The following is a 12,973-nucleotide window of genomic DNA, read 5'->3' as shown; positions in this document are numbered from 1 at the left end:
TCCTTTTGGCTTGAACCTAATTTAGATATACCCTCACCACCCTTCACTTGGGGAGATTGCTCAATTTCAACACTTTAACAAGCTTACTTTGGAAAAGGACAAAAAAATAATACAGCCATGGAGTCATCAATCTATCACTGAGTCGAAGGGGTCTTAGAGATGGTCAGTCACAAAATCTCAGAATTTCTAAGTTGGAAGGGACTTTAGACGTCATGTAGATCAACACCTGTGCCAGAGTAATCCCTGCTACCACATTCTGAACACAAGTAGTCATTCAGATTCTGCTGGAAGACCCCCATTGAGGGAGAACTTACCTCCCTATATCAACCCAGTGAGCTCACTTTTGTTGTGATTGTTCAGTTGTGTCTGACTCTTCGTGACCCCAATTGGGGTTTTCTTGGCAAGGTACTGGAGTGGTTTGCCATTTTTCTTCTCCAGCCCATTTTATAGATGAGGAAACTGAGGCAAACAGGGTGAATTGACTTACCCAGTGTCTGAGGTTCGATTTGAACTCATGAAGATGAGTCTTCCTCACTCCAGGCCTGGTGTTCTATCCACTGCAATGCCACGTAGTTGTCTTTACTTCAAGCAGAAATTTGCTTCTTTGAAAATCATACCCACTGTTCCTAGACATGCCTTCTGGGACAAAGCAGAAAAAGTCTAATCCCTTTTATACACGCTAGCCCTTCAAATTCTTCAAGACAGCTATCTTGTACTCTTAGTCTTCTCTTCTCCACGCTAAATAGTCCCATTTCCTTCAGCTGATACTCAGATGGCATGATCTCAAATTCTGTTACCATCTAGTGTTCCTACTTTACAGGTGAAAAAATGAGGCCTAGTAATTTGCCCAAGGTCATATTTATAATCTCATTTGAAGTGAGGGGAGGGGTGTAATAAGGCATTAATAGAAATAAGCATAATGCAAGTTCCAATGAGACAAGTGCAAGAGGGTTAGAATGGAGTGTGCTGGAAGATTAGGAAGGGAGGGGATCATGGAAGCCTTCCTAGAGAAGGTGGCATCCAAGCTGCGCCTTGAAAGACTAAGAGGAATGACACAGGGTGGGATGTAGGCAAAGTCCCTTCCAGGCACAGAAATGAAAGACTCTACGTACAGAACAGAATTGGGAAAGCATGAGCAGTTCACTTGAGCTGTGTCCCAGAGCACCAGAGGGGGAATGATGGGAGACGAGGCTGGAAAGGTAGCTCAGAGACCATGGAAGACTTTTCATGAATTTATTGTTAAATGTTTGCAAAGGACTTTGAAAAGAAAAGCAGAGAGTTCTATGAATGCCTGACTTACTATTGTTATTTTCCTCCAAGGACAAGGGGTAGGGATGTTCTGGGCCCTGCCAAGTTGTGATTTGGCTTTTGCAAGTACAGGAAATCAAATGAACATTCTAAAATAATCGAAGCCATTTTACTAGTCCAAACGCCTTTATTCCTGAAACATCGTGCACTCCCGTTGAAATGGCTATCTGTATGTCCTTCAAACCCAAAGAAAATAATAATATCCTTTTGTTTGTGTTTGTATTCAGGGTAGCTTCCAATGAACCCTGTCAATACATACCTATTTTCCAAGATAGGGTCAATAGTGAGGAGCTCTGAGGCTCAGAGTGGTTCATGACTTGCCAATAGTTACCCGGTGACAGAGTCAAAGCTTGAACTCCAGATCTCCTTAACTCAAAGCCCATCACTATCCAAGATACCACACCAGCTTTTTTCCCCCTATTTTTCCCCTACAAAATGTTTTATTTCAATCTGAGCTACAAACATGCCAAAATGAACACTCTTCAATCCCGAGAAATTGCTCCCTGTAATTGAAATAGAAATGGTTTGAAGGGTATGATTGTCAGAGCAACTTGAACCATGTGTGTTGGGAGCCCTAGCCCAGGCACCCCCAGAGAGCTGAGGTTCAGGGCTTTCCCTTCCTTCCAACCCAACAAAACCAGTATAAATTTAGGCTGCTTGGTTTGCAGCTCTCATCAATCTAAAGGTTCTTTGGAGGGTGTTACATAAACAAGCAGACACATGAAGGAATGCTTCATTCCAATTTCTTCTTATGAAGAAAGAGAATATGATAAGACAATGAAAGGAACCAATCTTTTTGAGACTGAAAGTTTAGTTAGATCCTTGGTTGTGCGGGAGTTTCCTCTAAAAAGTCCTATGAAAATGATGGGCTTCCTTGTCGATGTCTGCTCCAAGGGTATCTGTGCTTCGATGTGAGAAGGCATTTTTTAAACCTTCTAGGGGCAGGGATGTTTTCTATTCCAACATCATTCATTCAGATTATTTTTTTCCTGACCTGGAAGTTGGTTACTTTTGTTTTATAACATCCTTTTCCCCAGAAGAGATCGAAATTTTGGACCTTGTTAATGCTATTGCAACACATTGGCTGTCTTAGAGGTGTCAAAGACCTTATTGGCAGGACCACTATGCCCATTTAAAGGTGAAAATGCCACAGCCTCCTTGGAGGAATTGGACCCTGCTGAAACCCCAAGCTGTCTAGATTTCTAAAATGACTCACGTTGACGGAAATCTCTACTGAAAGAGTTCCATTTTTATCTACTCCTTTGTATACTCTCACTGGTTTGGGTTTGGTTCGGTTTGGTTTTTGAAAAAAAAAATCAATGACAGCCCATGAAATCCTTGAGGACAGGTACCTTTTCATTTTTGCCTTATAGCCCCAATGTCTTACACATAGTAGGCCCTTAATGGATGTTTACTGAATTGAACTGAATTAGCTGCCCCTCTCCCTCCCTCCCCTTACCCCTCCTCCCCATCCCCAGCCATGTTTTGTAGATATTAAGAGATTGCTCTCCCCCCCCCCCAGAAACTAGGCCTGCATTGTAAGCTAGAGGGTCACATTGCAAGAGTAAGCTCGTGGTATATTGCCTGTGGTCTGGAATAATCTTGCTAACTGCAAGTCCATTTTTGTCATTTGGTTTCTGCAGAACCTCTTAGGAATCACAAATCAACTGGAGAAGCTCTATCTGGGGTCATTATAATGACTCGCCGATAAATGTACAAGTTCTGCCGGAGGCTGTCCCGAGGCTGGCTGTTATGTGTCTGGGACGTTGTCACTACATCACACACTTCCTCGATTTCAGGATTGCCCTCTAAGCCTGTCTAATGGGATTCTCTGTTGCTGACCCTGGCTTACTCTGACCTACTTCCTTCTTCTGTCCCAGCAAGCTGTCAGCAGCTATCAGAGCACCAGGAGCCGAAATCACCGGGCACTGAGGGGGAAAAGCAAGGATGTCGCTGGTGAATGTAATTAGCTTTGTTTAACTGGCTTGTTTGCTTTGTAAATCCCTAAATTTGACAAAAAAAATGATGTGAAGATAAAGTCAGTCATTAAAATCGTATGATTCAGAACCTTATGAAAAGTCAAGAGCTTTAAAAGCACACTAAAACATGTTTGAAAAACCAGAATACATTATCAGTGGCAACATAGACTTTCAATAAGAGAAATCAGAAATGCTTATTCTGAAGACAAGACTTCATTTGGCACCAAATTGACATCCCTAGGTGTTTTTTTTCTTTTAACTCAGTGAAAAAAGTAGCTGTTGGGTTCTGTGTCTTTATATCTGACACAAGTACACAACGCACATAAAAAGGTTTTGAATTTCCAAACCTAACATCATTAACACAACACAACGCACACACAGGTTTAAGGAAGGATGTCCTCTATAGCGATTCAAAGTTCTCCTGACTTCTCCCTTCTGTTCCATCATTATCTATCATCTTCACAGCCTTTGTATCATTCTGATCTTTCATCTTACCAATCAAGAACTTGCTTCCAGTCACTTAAAAACTAACACCTCGAACTCTTCTCTCCCCCTCTTACCTCCTCAAGACTGTCCCACTCCATCAATCCGGTCTTCCACCGTATGTTGCCATGTGGCTGTCTCTTCATTTCTGACATTTCAAAGCATCCTTGGGTCTCTCTCATTCTAACTCAACTCTCCTTTTCAGGCATATCTCACTCCAGCCCTCGATATTAAGCTTCTTGTTCTAGGTTTGTTCTAGAACCTTCTCTTAAAACTGCTCTAACTTCATCTTCCCCTTCCCCTCTAGGAGCTCCTCAAAATAAATTTGTCATCTGTGCCATCTTGGTTGAGCTAAAAGGTCATTTTAAAGTCTCACTGCTCCTCAGTCTTTAAATCCACTGGTCCTGGTGTCTTTGCCATATCCCTATGGACCTTGGTTTTCATAGAATTATCTTAGAGTAGTCTCCTAGACTTTTCTGCCTTCCTATTCATATTTAGAGTCACCTCCTTAGTACAACTTTACCAATCAAGCAGATGCGATGAAAGATCAGTTGCTGGCAGGCAGGGCCTGGCTGGTCAGATTTTTTTTGTACCTCAGTCGCACTGCTCAGAAAGATTTGGTTGACTATAGCAGTAAGCTCCTACAGTAGGACATGTTGACAGCACAAATTCCTCCTGCACAGCTGAGCTCTAGTACTTTGCTTGGTTTTAGCCTGAGTCTTGAGCATAAGCTCATAAGTATTTGAGAGCTAGGCTATATTTTAATGGCTAGCAGAGTCTCAGATACAGAAGGTAGAATCCTGTAACTTCTAATGCCCAAGTGAAAGCCAGCCAAGATACAATCCGATGACATGATGGGTTTCTTAAACAGATATGAAGTGAATTTCATAAACCGCCCGAGATTTTGCTACCATTTTAAAGGTAAAGATGTATCAGGACGTCATGGTTTGGATATAACAAAGTTAGCCAGCTGAAGGGCTGAACTAGCTGACTAGCCCTTAACCAACCTGAGGCACAGCGTGAGCAGATCGCCTCTTTTATTACACCCACTCTACAGCTCTGAGCTACGTAGACAAATGGAAAGTGATAGAGGCAGAAAGAACAAAATCGTAAGGGTAAGAGAGACATAGGCAGAATGAATGAATGACAATGATTGACCCAGCGGATGAATTTGTGTAGAATTTTACCCTAGAAGCTTTCTACAGGTATGCCCTTATTCCTAGTCATCTGAGTATATGACAGAAGGAAAACAGTGGATAAAACTTCTGAGAGTCTGTAGCTCTGAAATCAGTTGAATGAGTCATATGAAAGTAGAGTGTCAGAGCCCCAATGAACCTCAGAGATCCCATAGTCCAACCCCCTCATTTTATAGATCCAGAAAACAAGGCCCAGAGTAGGGAAAGAACTTATTCGAATTCACCCAGGTAGGAAGTATGCATTCAGGATTCAAACCTAGGTCTTCTAGCACATCCCAGTGCTCTTCCAAGATCTCACACTATCTCCCTGAAGCACACAGCACTGATATTCTTTTTTCTTAGCTCAAGCAGGTTTAATCTTCAACCCCAGAAATATGTTTGTGTTTGATTGAAAATCTGGAGTTAAATATTTATCTTTCAAGAAATCTGAGCCAACAGTGCCATTGAAGGTGTGTGGAGGGAGTTCAGATTCTGATTGTGACTTTTTTTCTGCTTTGAAATAGTTTACCTGACAGTGTAGAAGAGGCCAGCCTAAGTGGACAGAGTAGCATCTAGGAGTGATGATACGTAGCAGTTCACGTACACTTGAGAACATCTCAAGTTCACTTTGTTAACTGAAGCTTAGCTCAGCACAAGCAAACAGGAGCAGTGACCTGACACTGAACAGGCCTGAAGCAAGACTTGGGCCACTTTTCTTAAACTAGCTCCCTCCTCCTCCTCCTTTATTGAAATATCAGGAGCCCCAGTGAGGCGTGCCTAATGACACATGCATTTACAATGAGGCCCCAGCCTGTGTTCTTTAGGACTCAGGGAAAAGAGGCTGACTGGATTGAGGAAAGATGTCTGTCTTATTAGCATTTGGGGTTTATGGGCTGAGTATTTTTGAGCTGTGGGGTCAAGTGATTCAGTCTGACACTAATGGCCAGGGTTTATTAAGCCCTCTGTTTTTCTGTCTTCTTCCAGTATAGCCCAGAAATGCATAGCTGGTTGCTTGCTAAATAGGTTAAGAGTATGTTGAAAACTGGCCATGAGAATCCACATTCATAGTTTTGAATGCGGAAATTGGTGTCTGCTCCCAAATAGGATTGTCTAATAAAAATATTAGTGTTAGCTTTCCCTTCCATCTCCTTTTGGAGCCCAAAGCTCAGTGTCCGCATTGCATTTGGGTTATGTTTGTCTCAACGTAGAGTTGAGAAGCTCTTTATGAAATGACATTCCTCTTTTAATGCCTGTTTGTACACTTTCATTGAATGAGTTCTCAAAGAAAATTTTCTGGACCCACTTCAGAAATGTGTAGCTATATCTGCCTGTTCTTTTCTCTTTCTAAAGCAGGGCCAGTCTAGCCAATTGGGAACGAAGAGGCAAACGGATACAAGTGAAATTGTATCCTGCAAAACCGTTGGTAGCAACCACACTGACTTGATCTCATTTATGGAATAACATTGCAAATATTTGCATTTCTAAGACTTGAGAGAATTTGTTCAGGCATAAAAGCAAGTTGCTAGAAAGATCTAAAGGCCAGAAGACTATTGGTCTTGGAGTCAGGAAGACCTAAGTTCAAATCTCACCTCTGACACTAGTAGCTATGTGACCAAAGGGTAAGTTGAGAATCTCTCTGAGCCTCAGTTTCTCATTTGTGAAATGGGGCTAAGAGTACCCACTTCACAGAGTTGTCCTGAGGATCAAATGAGATGATGTATATAAAGTGCTTTGTGAACCTTAAATGTGAGTTATTACTGTTATTAAGTAGCATTGTCAGGATGTGTTTATGTTATTATAAACCCACTGAGATCTGTGAAATGGATTTGAAAAGACGAAATAAACCCAGGAGCACTTTTTCAGGAGTTTTTAATGAAGGCTGTACTTTTGCCTTGGTCATTCTAGCTCCTCCCTCCCTGTTCTTATTGCTCCTCAAAGTCGCTGTTTCTGTCTGTTTTTAAAAACCACACACAAAAAAAACCAAACCAAAAACAAAACGACTTCATTGGGTAACTTTTCCTATTGATACAATCTTGTTTTGTTGGAAAGGTAATGAATGCGTAAGGCTAAGAGACAAATATGGTGCAAACCTCAAAATGTTCCTTAATCAGGTCACGCTGGAAGAAGGACTCTTCCTGGCCCAGGAGGTGGAAGACCCAAGTTTGTTTCTACTCTGCCACTGATTCCCTGTGTGACCTCGGACAAACTGGACAAACTGGGCCCCAGTTTCTCCGTCCACATGTATAACGTGAGAAGCATGCTGCAGTGGAAAGAAAATACTAGATTTGGAGTCAGAGGTCCTGAGTTCAAATCCTATTTCTCCCATTTTCTATGTGTGTGATCTTGGGTAAGGCACTTTTCTCTGAGCCTCAGTTTCCTTCTAGATAACTTGAAGTCTCTGGTTCTATCTTTTCAGAGTTGTCATGAGGATTAATGAAAGTGCCATAAGATCCAAAGCTAACACTTCTTTAAATTGGTACTTAAGAATCCAAGTGATTTATCTGTTCAGTTGGTCTTCAGTGGCTTCTCCAACCTTTAGCTTGATAGAGAGGGAGTCTAAGATGGTCACGGAGTCATATATAGAGGTAGAAGGGACCTTACGACCCCCAGTTGAACTCCATCATTTTACAGATGAGGAAATGAGGCACAAAGAAGGGAACTTGCCCAAAGGTTACACAGCTAGTAAGAATAAGAGTCAAGATTTGAACCCAGGTCCTCTAACTTCAAATCCTGTGATCTTTCCACATTTGGATATAGTTTTTCAAGCAGTCACTACCAGGAAGTCACCTTTTCTAATTAGGGTTAGGCAATAATCCCATTTGGGATTATGTAGCAATGGGTAGATATCTATTCTAAGAAACCTTTAAATTGTCAGAGAGCTGGATTGTCAGAGCTTGAAACAGTCATCTAGTCCTACCCCCTCATTCTATAGATGAAAACACAGAGGGGAAGGTACTTCCCAAGGTCACACAGCTAGTAGCAGACCCCAGGTCTACTAGTAGTCCAAGGTTCTGTGCTATATGCACAGGGTCTCTCCTCCACCTTGTCCTTCTGAATGCCAATGTTGGTTGCTAACCATTTTTTAGCCATTTCACAGAGTTTGGGGTTCTCCTGTCATGCCTGGGGTTAGAGAGCTAGTTGTACCTCCCACAAAGGACAATGGTTTGCTGAAACTGTCAACAAAACCAATTGCTTTCCCTACCCCAGCCCTTCCAGGAGAACCAGTATAGGAAGTCTGGGGCCAGCAGGAATAAATCACCTTAAAATTCCCCTTTTTTGTGTGTTTTCTAGAGCAATATACTACATGTCCAAGTAAGGGCTAGGAACTGAAAGGGTTGGAACAGGTAGGAACTTTGGAGTTTACTTCCATTTCACCTAGGTGAATGCAGATAGAAATTGGCTAGTTTAGGAGGTAGGGAAGTAGGGAGGCCAATTGAACAGGAATATCAATGGAAGTAACCAATTCTAACTCAATTTAGACACCCCTTTTCTCCAGGGTGCTCCAAGTGCTTTTATATCCCTGCCAGCCCTAGAAATGTGTGTTTGCTGACCTGTGGCAAGTGGTCTGAGACCCTTGAAGCCCAGCCAGACCGATCCTAACCAACCTTCATTTTCTTGGTCTCTCAGTTCAGGTTTGTGATACTCTTTTTCTAAATCTGAGAAAATCTCAAAGTTTAAGATTTGATTTTAGATTTTTTATTTTGATCCATTAGATATGCAATCACTTTCAACCCTGTCATTCCACTTCTTGATTACCTGGGAATTCTGGAACTCTAATTGTTTTTAGCTTTTTCAATTGTATGAGATTCTTTTATTACAGAGGGCAGGTTGCATGGTACTAAAGAAAGCTAATGAACATTAAAAAAAAGATTTTAAAATGGCCCAATGCCCCAGCAGTATAGACAGCCTGAATCCAGTTTTGTCGTTAAGGGCCTATGTGACAAGGTTGGTATTTTCTCCACTGCTGTCATCTCCTTTTTGGGCTCTTGTCCTCTTTTGGCCTCCCAAAGTGGCAGAGAACATCTCTCTCACTTCTCAGAAAGGGCAGCCATAAGCAGCTGTCCATTGCCCACTTAAGGTTGAGTGAGTTTTCAGGAAGTGGCTAACTTGAAAAACATTTTGCTTTTGCTTGTAATGTTGATTTCTACAAGTATTGGTTCCTTGAATCAGGATTGTGTCTTGAGAACAAGCCGCTTCAAACTACCCAACACTTGCCGTGGCTTGGGAGCCTTGGCAACTTTGATTTATAGCCAAATGGGAGAGGACACAGGTGTGTAGGGTTTTAAGCCTACATGGCAATGCATGAAGGCCACTCACCCCAAAACAGGAATCTGGGGGGAAAGTTCAAATGGAATGGCAGTTGGTGGGGCACAAAAGAGGACAAACCAGGGCTTGGGGCAGCTCCATAGAAAGACTTTGTGAGTTGTTTATTGATTACACAGGTCACTGGTGAAAGGTCAACAGCTTCACGGTGTCAGCAGTTAAAGAGAGAAAAAAAGACCTGGTGAGGTCACATTGCAAAGCAGGGCAGTCACACTGAGGCAAGGGACTGTTCAACCTTTTATTCTCTCCAGAGGTTGAAAGCCCTTCCTATTTCTTTCTGCAAATGGAGTGTCATTCTGGCCCTGGGTTAGATTAAGTGGCAACTGCTGCAGCTGATGCTTTTACAATTGACTTTGTAAATCTACATATGATGTTTGAGGAAGTTGACATATTTCTTAGCACAATACTATAATTAGATGCCTTGTATCTCTTGCAAATGGTTGCAAATCATTTCTCTTTGATGCACAGAAATATTGCACAATGGGTTATGAATTGCCAAGCACTGAAATGTTCCCTGACGATAGACTTGGCCAGTTTCTCTGCCTTTTGGTGCTCTACTTTGGAGCCATTCAGTGTCTCCTTCCAGAGAGTCTGCAGGAGTCTCAGAGTTTATTGTAAATGCCCAATGTTCCTCGTGGCATTCAGAACAGGACTCATGCATCTAGACTTAGAAAATCATAGACTGTCAAAGAGAAAAAAGAGCCTTTAGAGAATGCCTCGTCCAACCCCCTCATTTTGCACATGAAGAAGAAAAAGAGGCCCAGAGAATCATTTGGCCACAGTCACACAGGTATTAAGTGGCAGAACCTGCATTTGAAACCAAGTCTTCTAACTCCAAATCTAGTGCTCTTTGCCATACTCCATGAGACCTTTTCTAGCATCCCTTAGGAGAACAGAGCTTTTCTTACCTCAAGCACCTAGCACCTAGTAGGTGGTCAATAAGTCTTTGTCTAGTTGAATCAGATCACTGTAGAAGTGCCTGCAGATCTGTTCCATTTTGCACCTATTTGTTGACCTCCTTGGAGGGCTACCTGCTTATTCCACAGGTGTTCCCATTTCTCAAATCATTTTCTGGCATTTTTCTTTGGGAACAGTCTTTTTAAAGCCTCCTCACATTCTTTTAGATGTCCCTAGTAATGGCAAATATTTGTCCTCATTGGAAATAACTCGGAGCCAAGCCTGGTGAATAAGGTAGGTGACAGAGCTGGGAGATGATGGGGTTTTGATCAAAAACTGGTTCACTGGAAGCTCACTGAGTCAGAACATTGTCATGAAGAAGCCAAATCTTTGGGCTTCCTACACACTCCCTCAAATGTTTCCAAATTCCTAGATCTTAAGCTTGAGTAACATTTGATGCTTTTACCTAGATCATTGTAAGCTTTGTTGCAGATAGTGTTCTTTAAAATATTCTTTGAGGAGTGTGTGCTCTTCAGTGTACCCTCTAGTCTGAACTGGAAAGTCTCCTTTATAATCTGAGTTTTCAGGTAGCCAGTCATGCTCCTGGAAGGACCCTTGCAGACAACCAGGGGTTACTGGCCCATACTGAAATTGCTGTTTCTTGCTCACATTTCCCATCTCTGTAGAATTAGTCATCAATAGGCCTGATGTAAAAATCGAATGACTGCTTTCCTCCATGGTTGCTTATTCCCTTGCTTAGGTATGACTTAGGTATGTTGTTTTATTTTCTGCTATGTAGAGAAAAGGTTGTATGGCCAGGTGGGAGGAGTTGGAAAAATATACACATGTCTTTATGAGCTGGTTAATGAGTATAATTCTTAGTACTTGACCCTACACTGGTGACCATTTATACCAATGACTTTGATAAAGGCCCATCAAATGTGTAGCTGGCAAAAAGCTAGAAAGGATAACTAGCAGGTTAGATAGAAGAGTCAGGATCCCAAAAGATCCCAAAAGATCCCAAAAGGCCAGAGCACTGGGATGAAGTTACTCATAATCTTGTTGGTGCAAATTCTGCTTCTCCTCAAATAGTCCACAGTCCCTCTCTGGCTAAGTAGAAGGTCTTGGGGAGCTGCTGTCATGCTGTGGCCAACCCTAGCTTGGCTTATCCTCAGGCACCATGACACTCCATGATCAGGCCGTACTTGAAAGATTTCCAGTCTGTCGTAGGACCTGCTTGAGCTTGAACTCCACAGGCATAGCGTCTGAGGCTCCAGGGCTATAGTCTAAGCCAGGGTGGGAGCACCAGAAGAGGACTCCACATTCATCTAGATTCCGTTGCATTTTGTTCCTCTTAGTCCTTACACCAAAGCCAATGCCACTGGGCTAGATAAGCACCTATCAGAGAGGTTTCCATAGGAATTCTTACATATGGAAGGAGTTGTCATAGAGAAGTTTTAAGGTTACTTCCTACTCTAGCATTCTATTGCTTTCTTTTGTGGGCGAAGGGGAGACAACCTGTGACATTGGTGCATCCCTAAAAACATCGTTAAGGTCTTCCTTGCATGTCTGTCGCTTCTCTTGTTCCTTTCTTCTCCATCTTCTCTCATTTCTTCCTCATCCCCTCCCATCAGGTCAGATCATGGGTAATTTATATAATTATATATTGTAAGGATAGGACTGCTGTGTGGGGGGTGGGAGTGGGTACACAAAGGTAGGCCTGATAGTCCAGCTGGCCATGAGGGATCTGGCACATATCCTATGTCTAGCAGGCAATGGGTTTAGGGGTCCAGAGTCCTGGCAGCCATAGAGTTAGCACTAGCAAGCAGAAGATGTTGATGCTAGGACAGAGGTTGCTTCTAAGGGGTAAAGTCAATTATTTTATCTGGACAGGCTCTATAGCCTGAGGTCTGTATCCCAGAAACTCAATCCCAAAAGAATTTTATAGGAAGAAAGTGTTTCTGTTTTATGAATCTGTGCCTTGGTAAAAAGAAAATGTCATCCAGTTTCAATCCCATGTTTCCATCCAAACCAAAGCAATCAGTATTTATTAAGGATGTACTATTTACAAGGCATTGTGCTAGACACTAGGGATACAGAGATCAAATGAAAAGTAGTCTTTCCCACCAAAGATTTCCATTTCACTGGGGGATACAACATGTGAACAGCTAAGTGCATACATGATCATTTTAGAAGAGGGGGATCAGAAGAGAATTCCTCTTGAAAGCTAATGAACTGAGCCTTGAATGAAACTAAGGATTGTAGGAGGTAGAGATGAGGAGGTGGTATAAAGGTGTGGTGGCAGACTTTGAGGAACCACAAGTAGGCCTATTTGGCTGGAATGCAGAGTGAAGGGGAGTCATTTGCAATCAACCTGGAAAAGGAGTTTGGAAGCAGTTTGTGAAGAACTTTAAAAGCCAAGTTTTAGAAGTTTGTATTTTATTCTGGAGGAACCAGGGCCCACTAAAGGTCCTGGAACATTTTGTACACTGTATGGAGGATAGATGGGAGAGGACTGGACTTCTAGAAGAGATGCTATGGAGGTAGAATTGACAAGACTTGGCAACTGATTGGATATGCAGGGAGGGTGGGTGGGTAAGGAAGAGGAAAAAGTCAAAGATAATTGATGTTTTGGACCCAAGTAACTGGCAAGATAGTGGTACCCTCAAGAGAAAAAGGGAGTTTTGGAGGAAGAGTCAGGTTTAGAGGCAGAAAAGGGGAGGTGAGAAGTTCCATTTTGTACATGTTGATTTTGAGTTGCCAATGGGATATCCAAATGGAAATGCCCAACAGGAGAGCTCAGGAGAG

General features: G+C 42.3%; 1 protein-coding gene across 1 annotated transcript in view; it reads left to right on the top strand.

Annotated features, from left to right (window-relative positions):
• Positions 1-2,956: 2,956 nt before the first annotated feature.
• Positions 2,957-12,973, top strand: part of MAMLD1 (mastermind like domain containing 1) — a 96,182-nt gene continuing 86,165 nt past the window's right edge. Inside the window, exon 1 of the mRNA XM_036740309.1 lies at positions 2,957-3,270. Coding sequence (XP_036596204.1) covers positions 3,256-3,270 — 15 coding nt within the window. The 5' untranslated portion in view covers positions 2,957-3,255. The remainder of the gene's footprint in view (positions 3,271-12,973) is intronic.

Source organism: Trichosurus vulpecula, chromosome X, assembly GCF_011100635.1.
Source record: "Trichosurus vulpecula isolate mTriVul1 chromosome X, mTriVul1.pri, whole genome shotgun sequence".
Classification (NCBI taxonomy): domain Eukaryota; kingdom Metazoa; phylum Chordata; class Mammalia; order Diprotodontia; family Phalangeridae; genus Trichosurus; species Trichosurus vulpecula.
The sequence above is the reverse complement of the archived record's forward strand: the minus strand, read 5'-3'. Positions and strand labels throughout refer to the sequence as shown.